Source organism: Takifugu flavidus, chromosome 12 (assembly GCF_003711565.1).
Source record: "Takifugu flavidus isolate HTHZ2018 chromosome 12, ASM371156v2, whole genome shotgun sequence".
NCBI lineage: Eukaryota > Metazoa > Chordata > Actinopteri > Tetraodontiformes > Tetraodontidae > Takifugu > Takifugu flavidus.
Genome location: NC_079531.1, coordinates 13634835 through 13646834, shown reverse-complemented (window position 1 = coordinate 13646834; position 12000 = coordinate 13634835). Strand labels below are relative to the sequence as shown.

Below are 12000 nucleotides of genomic sequence, written 5' to 3'. Positions count from 1 at the left end.
TTTCTTTCCGCTCTTCCTGCAGAGTCCAGCTGTGTCAGACCTGAAAAGTGATTGAATTTGACCTGTTATTGGAGTCGACGGTGACATATTTCTGACATTAGTCTCTTCTGCTCTGGAGCATCACTATAGGGACACACGTGACCCCACAACCAACTGTTAATGGGTCACCAATCAGACATTTAATGCAGCTTTTCCCCATTATAAATATATATGAATCCAAATGGAGAAAAAATGATCCACATTCTGAAAGATTCAGAAGACCAAAAAGGTTGAATCTGATAATAGATGATTGAATTGCATTGAATGATAAAAAGGTTTTATTATTATTTTATTATTTTGCATTATTTCAGCCAGGCAACCAAATTATTTCATAAACAAATGATTCATCAGAAAGTTCATGAAATCTGTAAGTAGAGAAAACGTCCAAATGTCGTCACAAAGTCTCTTTATCTTCATATTTCTTATTTCAAGGCCGCAGAGGTCCAGTCCCAAACCCATCGACTCTGCCTCTCGGGTCGGGTCGCTCTGCGGGCGCCCCCCCCCCCCCGCCTCGTACACGCGCTCCGCGGCCAGTATGAGGTGTGATCCCGATGAGCCTGCTCTCGATCAGCCCTCGGGTTTGTCTTTGTTGGGGCCCATGAAGTCCACCCCCTCGATCGGTATGTCCTTCTCCTTGATGGCCTTCTGCACGCAGTGTTGGTACTTCCGGAAGCTGTCGGTGCACGGGTCACCGCTGCGGTCGCCCTTCAGGAACTTCTCGGCGAACCAGCGGTTAAAACACTGGTCGTACTCCCGCTTCAGGTCGGTACACGCTTCGCCGACGCTGTTCATCTCCGACGACCGGGCAGAAACGGAGACGACGAGGCGGAACGTTGGAGGATCTGCGGCTTCAGCGCCGGGCCCTGCAGAGATGCTATAGGACACAGAGCTCTCACTCGGGAAACAATTCCAGACCTCGGGACCTCTTCTCCACTAAAGAAGGTCCAGTTGAATTTTCTTTAGTGGAGAAGAGGTCCCGAGGTCCCGAATTGTTTCCCGAAATCGGGAACGTACAGATTAAAAAATTAACAGGCACGTTGATAAACTAAAATGCACCAAATAAACGGAACTAAAAACAGACCTAATTTATTTTGTAACATTTATAATAAAACAAAAAAATACTGGTAAATTTTGTTATTTTCTTGTGCCTGTGTGAAAACGCCAAACCTTTGATTTTATTTTAATAAATTCCCGTTACCCTCAAATGAATCAACAGCGTGTGGACCTACGCACTAAGTACTGAAGACAACCAACAGTCCAGTTCTTACTGGATGCAATGTATATCTTACAGATATACAGTAAAATGCCTTAATAAAAAAAATATTAACCTCAAAAACATTTGAAACTGGAATTTTGTCTGTTGGTGAGTTTTTCGTTTTTTGGCGGAGTGAGGCTTCTTACTTTACTTGTGTCCCGCCTTTTGCCCAAATCTCGCGGGACAATAGTTTGGCCGTTTGAAATCTCGCGTTACACCAGGAAGACGAAAGACGCACTGGACTAATCAAAACGAACCCACCTATTTTACAAATTTTCATCATTTACCGCGACATAAAGTCCAGACGGAAGTTGGGACAGGTGGGTAGAAAGAAGATAATAATAATCTAAGCTGTTTTCTCAGCTACCTTTAACCGAAATCCCACGTTAGCCTGTGTGTAAGGCGCCGTCATTGTTATGGCCTGTATTTTGGTGTAGCTGTTAGCCGAATGTTAGCTGGTCCACTTGGCTTCAATAAAAATAACGTGGGTGGTTCTGTCGCAGTCAACCCGAGGCTGAGATATGTCAGACAGTGAGGACAGTGACTTTTCTGACAACCAGAGCGAGCGCAGCAGTGATGGGGAGGCCGAGGAGGTGGAGGAAAACGAGGTAAGCTAGCCGTTCATTCGAAGATGCTAACTGCGCTAATATAAACAAGCAGATTAAAGTGTTAAAATGGGCCCCAGTGACCGACGTTAACCACCGGAGATGACCAGCAACAGAGGGTTAAGATCACTGTCCGAACAGTGCTTTTACTCCTATGAATACTGCCCTAATCATTCCCATCATTTTCTGCCTTTTAAACTAGTTATTTAATTATTTTTAATCTTATTTTACAATAAGTTATTACTAAATATTAGTTACTCATTAGATATTGTATTAGCGTAGGTTATTAAGCATGAGTTTGTGAAGTTCCAGTGAAAGATCCATTTTGAAATGAACATTTTAATGCTTGAGCGCTGGGTAAGAAGAAGATTCTTTTGAATGTTACCAGGAGGAGACCGCTAGTCCTGTGGGCAGTGACAAGGTAGCCGAGGAAGAGGGGGAGGACCTGGAGGACGAAGAGGAGTATGATGAAGAGGAGGAAGAGGAGGATGATGATCGTCCAAGGAAGAAGCCCAGGCACGGGGGGTTCATCCTGGACGAAGCTGGTGAAGACACATCCATTATTCCCTTTTCCTGTAAAGAGGTGGGCTGCGTCCTATTCAGTTATTCCTTTACGTTGTAGATGTGGATGATGAGTATGAAGATGAGGAGGATCAGTGGGAGGAAGGTGCTGAAGACATCCTGGAGAAAGGTGAGGTTTCACTTTACTTTTTAGTAGTAACAAATCAGCTGTCTGTTCTTTGAATCCAGTCCGCACCAGCTTCGCTAACTAGCCGGAGGTTGTTTCAGACAACAGGGCAGAATTTACTGTGGTGTATTCAAGCTCAGATAATCTTTTGTGCCGCTCAGTCAACAGCAACGGACCCGTGTGGACAAACACCAACCACTTTGTACCGATTTATGCAGAAGTAAAAAAGCTCAGCGATGTTATCAGCCTCTGAACGGGTTTTAAACGTTGATGGTGGTTTTGGACTTTACATTTCTCTCTGACTTCTCTTTTATCACTGTTTCTCTCCGTCATGCCTGTCCTCTTCAGTTAACGGTAATTCTCCTCTCATGTCGTCATCACATGTCTGACGCCGGCCACGCGTCACCGTCCTACGTCTGGGATGGAGTTCCATAAAAATTCCACAAAAAAGGGCAGCAAGTCACAAATCCAGACATGACAAAATGTGCCTCAAGTTTATCCACCAGTTTCATTTCCTGCAATTAACAATTTAACAAAAAATTAAGAGCCAAGTGTTGTTTGGTGCTCATTTGTGAAACCAGACGACCTTACCATATTAACGACCATACAGATGCAGCGATGAGGCTGATTTTTACAGGTAGTTTTCAACTAACAGAACTAATGAGTTATTTCCATATTCTTCATCATCATCCTCATCAGTCCTGACGATAGTCTAGAACGACAGGAAATCAAAAATCTTTTTTAAATTAGAAAAATGCAGCTGGGACAAGTTTATCAGTGGTGTGATGCTGGTGTTGAAAACGACTTTATCCTGTTTTTAATAAGACGGACTGGCTCTTCTTCAGGCCGAGCACTGGTCCTCTCTCTGGAGAACCCCCCCGCAGCACCTGTTGCTGCTGTAGACCCAGTCAGGGTGTTTGGGCCGGTCGGTGATTGGCCAGTTTAGACTAACTGATGAGCCATCACCCGAGGGAACCTCATCTCATTTAACTAACCCATGTTCTGTTTACTCAGGACCCCCAAATATTCTTAAGCTCTTTTTATTTGCAACAAAGTGCCTGAGATGATGATGTTAAACATCAATGACCTCTTCAAGACTGGCCAGACAGACCCAAAGACCAGGAGAGATAACGGAAATATAGGAGACAGAGCTCAATCTATAGGAGACAGAGCACAATCTATAGGAGACAGAGCACAATCTATAGGAGACAGAGCTCATGCTATAGGAGACAGAGCTCAAGCTATAGGAGACAGAGCTCAATCTATAGGAGACAGAGCTCAATCTATAGGAGACAGAGCACAATCTATAGGAGACAGAGCTCATGCTATAGGAGACAGAGCTCAATCTATAGGAGACAGAGCTCAATCTATAGGAGACAGAGCTCAATCTATAGGAGACAGAGCTCAATCTATAGGAGACAGAGCACAATCTATAGGAGACAGAGCTCAAGCTATAGGAGACAGAGCTCAATCTATAGGAGACAGAGCTCAATCTATAGGAGAACATCGGGGAAGTTTCCAAAGATGACGACGTCATTGATGGGATCGGCGCCCTGACGCCCGATCACACATCTGGTAGAGCCCATCAGATGGTGGGAGCCTAAACGGAGCTCCTCTCTTCCCCATGGGAGCAGTAGGGGAACACGACCTAATGACCCTCTGGCGGACGCATGATGTGTGGCTTCGGTTCATCAGAGCAGAAGCAGAACCAGTGTGCTGGCTTTGTTTCTGCTGGATCAGCCCATCGCTCTTGTGTTTGAACATCATTGTGGTCGTTCTCCCATCATGTTCTGTGGTGCTCTCATGACATGTTCCTCCTCATCCCTCCATTTCCTCACTTTCTCATCTTCTCTCTCTCCTCTGGTATTTCTGTGTCACTGGTTGTTCCGAGCAGAAGAGGCTGAAGGTGAGTCTTATTCCCTTTATCTGTTTTCATCATTTGTATCTTTTACGTCCAGATTCTAATCCTGATTTCATCACTTCCTGTTCCTGTCAGTGTCCAACATTGAGCACATGGCTCTGGATGAAGATCATTCTGGATCCAGGCGGCTGCAGAACCTCTGGAGGTAAACTGTCCTGATCCAGGAAGTTGGTGCAGAGCGTTCTACGATTTAATCAGACTCTGTTGCCATGGGAACAAAAACCGAGTCAGCCTCTTTTATGTTCTGCTCATCCTTGGAAACTGTTGAAGAACCAGCTGCTGCACGACAACGCCACTTCCTGTGTGTCTGTGTGATGCAGCAGTGATGTGTTGGCTGATGTGTGTGTGTGTGTGTGTTTTCCAGGGACTCCAGGGAGGAGGCGTTGGGGGAATACTACATGAGGAAATATGCCAAGACATCTGGAGGCGAGCAGTGAGTCTTTCTGTGGCTCCACTTTTCTGTCTGTCCTGGTTTCTGCTTTTCTTAGATGGATCTATACAAGGATGCTGCAAACTCCACATCTTTATTTCTTTATTACATCTTTATTTCAGCTGACATTGTTAAAATGCTGATTATTGAAGCTTTATATTCGGATCCTTTGGACTCTACGACCTGATGATGCTTCCTCTGTCTTGTGCAGTTACTCCGGAGGCTCTGAGGAGCTGTCTGATGACATCACCCAGCAGCAGCTACTTCCTGGAGTCAAGTAGGTGACACCTCGTCCACCAATCAGATCAGCCCGTGGGTCACCATCACAACTGCATCTAAACCTTTGTGTTTGTCATCTGCAGAGATCCCAACCTATGGACGGTCAAATGTAAGGTGTGTCTTCTCCCTCTCTCTCCTACCTCCCACCCCCTCCCCTCCCCTCTCTCCTACCCCCTCTGCTACCCCCCCATATCTACTGAACATCTCTGTCCACTCAGATTGGGGAGGAACGGGCGACGGCCATCGCGTTGATGAGGAAGTTCATCGCCTACCAGTTCACTGATACAGTAAGAAGCTCCAGTTTATTAATTATTAATTGGTGTTTTTCTTGCTTCTCCAATGGACTCAGATTAGTGTGGTGGAGCCTGAGTGATTCAGAGGTGGTGCTGTAGACTTTAGGGCAGGTGTGAAGTGTCCCAGACATATTTAATCGTGGCAGGTCTGGACTCCAGTCCTGTGGGGAACACTGATTTTCTAGTTTTTGCTTCAGTCGGTCGGTGTTTTGTTGTTTGAGCATTTGGTTTTCTGCTGATTGGTGGGTAAGTCCTGACTCCTCCCACTGCTCCTCTCTCCACAGCCACTGCAGATCAAGTCCGTGGTGGCCCCCGATCACGTCAAAGGTTACATCTACGTGGAGGCATACAAACAGACGCACGTCAAGTCGGCGATTGAGGGAATCGGGAATCTGAGAATGGGTCTGTGGAACCAGCAGATGGTTCCCATCAAGGAGATGACTGATGTCCTGAAGGTGGTCAAAGAGGTCACTAACCTGAAGCCTAAATCCTGGGTCCGACTCAAGAGAGGCCTGTACAAGGATGACATCGCTCAGGTACCGATGAGCAGAACGGTCCCGGCGTGGGATCAGGTGGGAGGAGTCTCCTACTCATGATCTAAACCTGTTCTGTTCAGGTGGATTATGTGGAGCCAAGCCAGAACACCATCTCCCTGAAGATGATCCCGCGGATCGACCTGGACCGGATCAAGGCCAAGATGAGCCTGGTAGGATTGACAGACGGTGCTGAAGGTCGACCGCGGTCATGGGTCGTTTACACCTGTGAGTCTGTTTCTAGAAAGACTGGTTTGCCAAGAGAAAGAAGTTCAAGAGGCCTGGTCAGAGGCTGTTCGATGCAGAGAAGATCAGGTACGACCACGAGCACGTCCACGTGGACCCTTCAGCACATTTCCCGCTGAATCGGAACCACTTCATTTGAACTAATAAGCAGCCGTCTGGAGACTGGGATGAATAATTGGCAGCGCTGCTCGGTAACTTTGATTCCCAGGTCTCTAGGTGGGGAGGTGAGCCATGACGGAGACTTCATGATCTTCGAGGGAAACCGTTACAGCCGCAAAGGTTTCCTGTTTAAGAGTTTTGCCATGTCAGCTGTGGTGAGTGGTTGGAGTGGCGAGATGGTGTGCTGAGAGGCTCCTCACCGGATTCACTTTCAGTTCTGCTCTTTCAGATCACAGACGGAGTAAAGCCCACCCTGTCAGAGCTGGAGAAGTTTGAGGACCAGCCAGAAGGACTCGACTTAGAGGTGGTCACAGAGTCAGGTGAGCTCCACATGCTCCACGCTCACCTGGAGACGATACCTGCAGGGTCCCAATGGGGGCGCTGCTGCTGCATAAATACACACTGGCAACAGTTGTGCGATGGCAAAGGGTGAGAAATGCATCTGTGGCTGCAGGTAAAGAGCGAGAACACAACCTGCAGGCTGGAGACAATGTGGAGGTGTGTGAGGGAGAGTTGATCAACCTGCAGGGGAAAATCCTGAGTGTGGACGGCAACAAGATCACCATCATGCCCAAACACGAGGACCTGAAGGTAAGTCCTGACCAATGAGGTTAAAGTAGCAGCAAAACTAATATTAGCACATAACACCAATGATGGCGTGTGTGTGTGTGTGTGTGTGTGTGTGTGTGTGTGTGCGTGTGTTCAGGACCCTCTGGAGTTTCCCGCTCACGAGCTGAGGAAGTACTTCCGGATGGGCGACCACGTGAAGGTGATTGCTGGGCGCTACGAGGGCGACACGGGCCTCATCGTCAGGGTGGAGGAGAACTTCGTCATCCTGTTTTCTGACCTCACCATGCACGAGGTATTTGTTGCAGCCGCTCCTCCGCCCGCCCTCACGCCGTGTTGTCGGCAGCGTAATTACCGTCCGCGCCATGTCTCCAGTTGAAGGTGCTGCCCAGAGACCTGCAGCTCTGCTCTGAGACGGCGTCGGGCGTGGACGCCGGCGGGCAGCACGAGTGGGGCGAGCTGGTTCAGCTGGATCCGCAGACAGTTGGAGTCATTGTCCGGCTGGAGAGGGAGACGTTTCAGGTGATGCCCGATTCCCAAGACAGCCCCTCAGATAAAGCTGAATCCTGTAACGTGGAGCGTCAATGTCCCAGGTGCTGAACATGCACGGGAAGGTTCTGACCGTCCGCCATCAAGCAGTGAACCGCAGGAAGGACAACCGCTTCGCCGTGGCCTTGGACTCGGAGCAGAACAACATCCACGTCAAAGACATCGTCAAGGTGATCGACGGGCCGCACTCGGTGAGAGCATCCCCACTCTTCCTTTCTCTCTCACACTTCCTGTTTGTCGATGTCACTTCCTGCGTCCCTTCCTCCCACAGGGTCGTGAGGGGGAGATCCGCCACCTGTTCCGAGGCTTTGCCTTCCTCCACTGTAAAAAGTTAGTGGAAAACGGCGGCATGTTTGTGTGTAAGACTCGACACCTGGTGTTGGCGGGCGGGTCCAAGGTGGGTGTCTCGCTGGCTGCGTCTCATGCGAGTCCAGTTCCTGCTCCACGTGTTGTAACGCTCGTCTCGTGTCCTCCTTCAGCCCAGAGACGTCACCAACTTCACGGTGGGGGGTTTCGCTCCAATGAGTCCTCGGATCAGCAGCCCCATGCACCACGGCGGGGGAGGTGGGTCAGAAATGTTCCTGTCTGTCAGTGTGGAGAAAGCAAGTGTGGCTCCAACGTGTCCGGGCTCCTTCTGCAGGGGCTCCTCAAAGAGGGGGTGGAGGAGGAGGCGGGATGTGGCGTGGGAGGGGACGACGGGACAATGAGCTGATTGGTCAGACGGTTCGCATCTCTCAGGGTCCCTACAAAGGTCAGAGTGGCAGGAAGCACAGTCACGTGACCTCCCGCCCCCTTAAACCAAAAGTGATGCCGTTTCCTGCTGTCCCAGGTTACATCGGAGTGGTGAAGGACGCCACAGAGTCCACGGCCCGAGTGGAGCTTCACTCCACCTGCCAGACCATCTCCGTGGACCGGCAGCGGCTGACCACCATGTGCGTCCTCACGTGCCTCACCCTGCTGCAGTTTTGATCCAAGCTGATTGGCTCCTGGTTATCAATAATCCTCCTGCTCCACCACCTTCTCTGTAGGGGAGCAAAGAGACACAGTGGAATGACCTCCGCCCACAGTCGGACCCCCATGTACGGCTCCCAGACCCCCATGTACGGCACCGGATCAAGGACCCCCATGTACGGGTCGCAGACGCCGCTGCACGATGGTGAGTCGCTGTCACGACCTTCGACTCGCCGCCATCACACTGGATGATTGAGTCGTTCACAGCAGACGCGCTGCGAGCGGCCGCGCTGGAGTTAGAGTTAGAGTTAGGGTTAGGGTTAGAGTTAGTTAGGGTTAGGGTTAGGGTTAGAGTTAGTTAGGGTTAGGGTTAGAGTTAGTTAGGGTTAGGGTTAGAGTTAGGGTTAGAGTTAGGTTAGAGTTAGGGTTAGTTAGAGTTAGGGTTAGAGTTAGTTAGGGTTAGGGTTAGAGTTAGGGTTAGAGTTGGGTTAGGGTTAGAGTTAGTTAGGGTTAGAGTTAGGGTTAGGGTTAGGGTTAGGGTAGAGTTAGGGTTAGGGTTAGCGTTAGAGTTAGGGTTCGAGTTAGGGTTAGGGTAGAGTTAGAGTTAGGGTTAGAGTTAGAGTTAGGGTTAGAGTTAGGGTTAGAGTTAGAGTTAGGGTTAGAGTTAGGGTTAGAGTTAGGGTTAGAGTTAGGGTTAGAGTTAGGGTTAGTTAGGGTTAGAGTTAGAGTTAGTTAGAGTTAGGGTTAGGGTTACCCTAGCTCTAGCTCTAACTCTAACTCTAACTCTAACTCTAAGGGTTAGAGTTAGAGTTAGGGTTAGGGTTAGAGTTAGAGTTAGAGTTTCAGTCTTTAGCTCCTCCTCGACAGACCACAGCTACTCAACACACATCGCTTGTCTACCATCCTAACAGGAAGCCGTACGCCTCATTATGGCTCTCAAACCCCGCTGCATGATGGGAGTAGGACACCAGGTCAGAGTGGAGCCTGGGATCCCAGCAACCCCAACACACCTTCCAGGTGAGACTCACACACGCACACACTCCCACACACACACACACACACAGGGTGGAACCACTGTAGTTACTTCTTTGTTTTACTCAGAAATGAAGAAGAGTACGACTTTGGCTACGATGATGAGCCTTCCCCCTCGCCTCAAGGCTATGGCGGCACCCCCAACCCTCAGACCCCGGGGTACCCAGAGGTCCCCTCACCACAGGTCAACCCTCAGTACAACCCCCAAACTCCTGGAACGCCAGCGATGTGAGTAGACTCACCTCCAGCCTCAGACGTTCTGTTGCCAGACCTTTAACGTGTGTGTGTGTGTGTGTGTGTGTGTGTGTGTGTGTGTGTGTGTGTGTGTGTGTGTGTGTGTGTGTGTGTGTGTGTGTGTGTGTGCAGGTATAACACAGAGCAGTACTCCCCCTATGCAGCCCCCTCCCCTCAGGGCTCCTATCAGCCTAGTCCCAGTCCTCAGAGCTACCACCAAGTGGCGCCCTCACCTGTTGGTTACCAGAACACACACTCTCCCGCCAGCTACCATCCGACGCCGTCTCCCATGGCCTATCAGGTACGCCGTCTCCCGTGGCCTATCAGGTACGCCGTCTCCCGATAGGCCGTCTCCCGTGGCCTATCAGGTACGCCGTCTCCCGTGGCCTATCGGGTACGCCGTCTCCCATGGCCTATCAGGTACGCCGTCTCCCGATAGGCCGTCTCCCGTGGCCTATCAGGTACGCCGTCTCCCGATACGCCGTCTCCCGTGGCCTATCGGGTACGCCGTCTCCCGTGGCCTATCGGGTACGCCGTCTCCCGTGGCCTATCGGGTACGCCGTCTCCCGTGGCCTATCGGGTACGCCGTCTCCCGTGGCCTATCGGGTACGCCGTCTCCCGTGGCCTATCGGGTACGCCGTCTCCCGTGGCCTATCGGGTACGCCGTCTCCCGTGGCCTATCGGGTACGCCGTCTCCCGTGGCCTATCGGGTACGCCGTCTCCCGTGGCCTATCGGGTACGCCGTCTCCCGTGGCCTATCGGGTACGCCGTCTCCCGTGGCCATGGCCGGCCGGCTCCTGGTGATTCACCGGGCAGTTTCAAAGCGTTAGTGCCAGAAGACGAGAACACTTGTGGTGTGGAAGTAGAAGCAAAGTCCAGACTTTTCAACCGATTGGTTTGGTGCTAGACAACTAGTTTAGGGCAACTAGTTTAGGGCTTCCGTTGGAGCAAATCCCCAAACTAGATGTGCTTAATATTCTGCCTCCAGCTGCTGTAACTGGAATATAGTAAAGTAAATTGCAATTAACGAGTGTTAAAATAACTAGCGGCATTAATTAAATATTGATTAGAGCGATGACTCTTCCACAGCCTTGATAGAATTAAGTATCACAGATGTATGGCTCTAACATTTTACCCCTTCAGTTTTGAGAAAGTTCCAAAGGAGAGTGCAGAGACTTAAATATGAGCACAGTTAGCGCTTAGCACACAGTTAGCGCTTAGCACACAGTTAGCGCTTAGCACACAGTTAGCGCTTAGCAGTGGTCCTGATAAAAATGCGCATTCTCTCGATGTTTGACAGTCTGAATCCGTTTTTGTCTCCAGGCCAGTCCAAGCCCGAGTCCAGTGGGTTACAGTCCAATGACGCCTGGAGCGCCCTCTCCTGGAGGGTACAACCCTCACACCCCAGGCTCCAACATTGAGCAGGGCAGCAGTGACTGGGTGACCACCGACATCTTGGTCCGGGTCAAGGACTCTTTCATGGACCTTATGGGACAGACTGGTGTTATCAGGAGTGTCACGGTAAAACACGCTTAAGGGCTGATTAGTGAAACCTGGTGGAATATTAGCTGTGAAAGCTAGCAAACGTTAGCAACGAGCTCCGTCCAGGACCATGAAATAGGGTTTGGGTTGTGATTAGATTTTTCCATTGCAACTTTAAATGTGAAATATCTGAAACCTCAAACCCTTATGGTTGGGTTCCACTGTGCCACAAGGGGGCAGCACTCAGTCTCTTTTCCCCGTCCAGGGGGGCATGTGCTCCGTATTCATGCAAGAGAGCGAGAAGGTGGTCAGCATCAGCTCGGACCACCTGGAACCCGTCACTCCCACCAAAAACAACAAGGTAAGGTGGCGTCGATGGCTGCGGACGCTGAGGAACGCCATGAGTGACATTTCCAACTGAATCTTTCAGGTTAAGGTGATCATGGGAGAGGACAGAGAGGCCACGGGGATCCTCCTGAGCATCGACGGAGATGACGGCATCGTGCGGATGGAGCTGGACGACCAGCTGAAGATTCTGAACCTGCGTTTCCTGGGACGCCTGGAGCACTAAAAGAGGGCGGAGGGCCGATCCCTAGCGCGTCAGATGTTCAGCAGATCCATTCATTGTCCTTGTTTCACCACGTCTTTTGTAACTGTAGCTGAGAATTTTTGCTTTTCTGGAGAGAAACATGTCAATAAAACATCAAACATTCACGTTTCCGCTCTGCATTCAAGGA

General features: G+C 50.0%; 2 protein-coding genes across 8 annotated transcripts; one reads left to right on the top strand and one right to left on the bottom strand.

Annotated features, from left to right (window-relative positions):
- Positions 1–311: 311 nt before the first annotated feature.
- Positions 312–1577, bottom strand: triap1 (TP53 regulated inhibitor of apoptosis 1). 2 transcript variants are annotated; one of them, XM_057050554.1, is made up of 2 exons: positions 1441–1577; positions 312–913 (listed from the first exon to the last, which is right to left on the bottom strand). In XM_057050554.1, the coding sequence occupies exons 1-2, from the start codon at positions 1575–1577 to the stop codon at positions 607–609; spliced, it is 444 nt and encodes a 147-aa protein (XP_056906534.1). In that variant the 3' UTR covers positions 312–606. The 2 variants fall into 2 exon arrangements, with proteins under 2 accessions (XP_056906534.1, XP_056906536.1); XM_057050556.1 differs by lacking the exon at positions 1441–1577 and adding an exon at positions 1368–1393.
- On the top strand, positions 1484–11977 carry supt5h (SPT5 homolog, DSIF elongation factor subunit). 6 transcript variants are annotated; one of them, XM_057050513.1, is made up of 31 exons: positions 1484–1614; positions 1798–1902; positions 2288–2444; positions 2522–2590; positions 4482–4493; positions 4584–4653; positions 4873–4941; positions 5150–5215; positions 5301–5331; positions 5436–5504; positions 5795–6046; positions 6127–6216; positions 6288–6358; positions 6498–6603; positions 6678–6768; positions 6903–7039; positions 7155–7310; positions 7391–7537; positions 7609–7755; positions 7836–7961; positions 8044–8128; positions 8205–8315; positions 8394–8496; positions 8593–8720; positions 9427–9532; positions 9617–9775; positions 9914–10108; positions 10150–10201; positions 11105–11302; positions 11529–11624; positions 11694–11977. In XM_057050513.1, the coding sequence occupies exons 2-31, from the start codon at positions 1816–1818 to the stop codon at positions 11832–11834; spliced, it is 3327 nt and encodes a 1108-aa protein (XP_056906493.1). In that variant the 5' UTR covers positions 1484–1614; positions 1798–1815; the 3' UTR covers positions 11835–11977. The 6 variants fall into 6 exon arrangements, with proteins under 6 accessions (XP_056906493.1, XP_056906495.1, XP_056906496.1 ...); XM_057050515.1 differs by lacking the exon at positions 4482–4493; XM_057050516.1 differs by lacking the exon at positions 10150–10201 and having other exon boundaries at positions 9914–10082.
- Positions 11978–12000: the final 23 nt, after the last annotated feature.

Coding starts and splice junctions, on each gene's coding strand:
- triap1 (XM_057050554.1), bottom strand. CDS start 1,577: ATGATGAAAATTTGTAAAATAGGTGGGTTCGTTTTGATTAGTCCAGTG. Junction 914..1,440: donor AAAGGCGGGACACAAGTAAA/GTAAGAAGCCTC, acceptor TGTGTCCTATAG/CATCTCTGCAGGGCCCGGCG.
- supt5h (XM_057050513.1), top strand. CDS start 1,816: ATGTCAGACAGTGAGGACAGTGACTTTTCTGACAACCAGAGCGAGCGC. Junction 5,216..5,300: donor CAGCTACTTCCTGGAGTCAA/GTAGGTGACACC, acceptor TGTCATCTGCAG/AGATCCCAACCTATGGACGG. Junction 7,962..8,043: donor TGTTGGCGGGCGGGTCCAAG/GTGGGTGTCTCG, acceptor GTCCTCCTTCAG/CCCAGAGACGTCACCAACTT.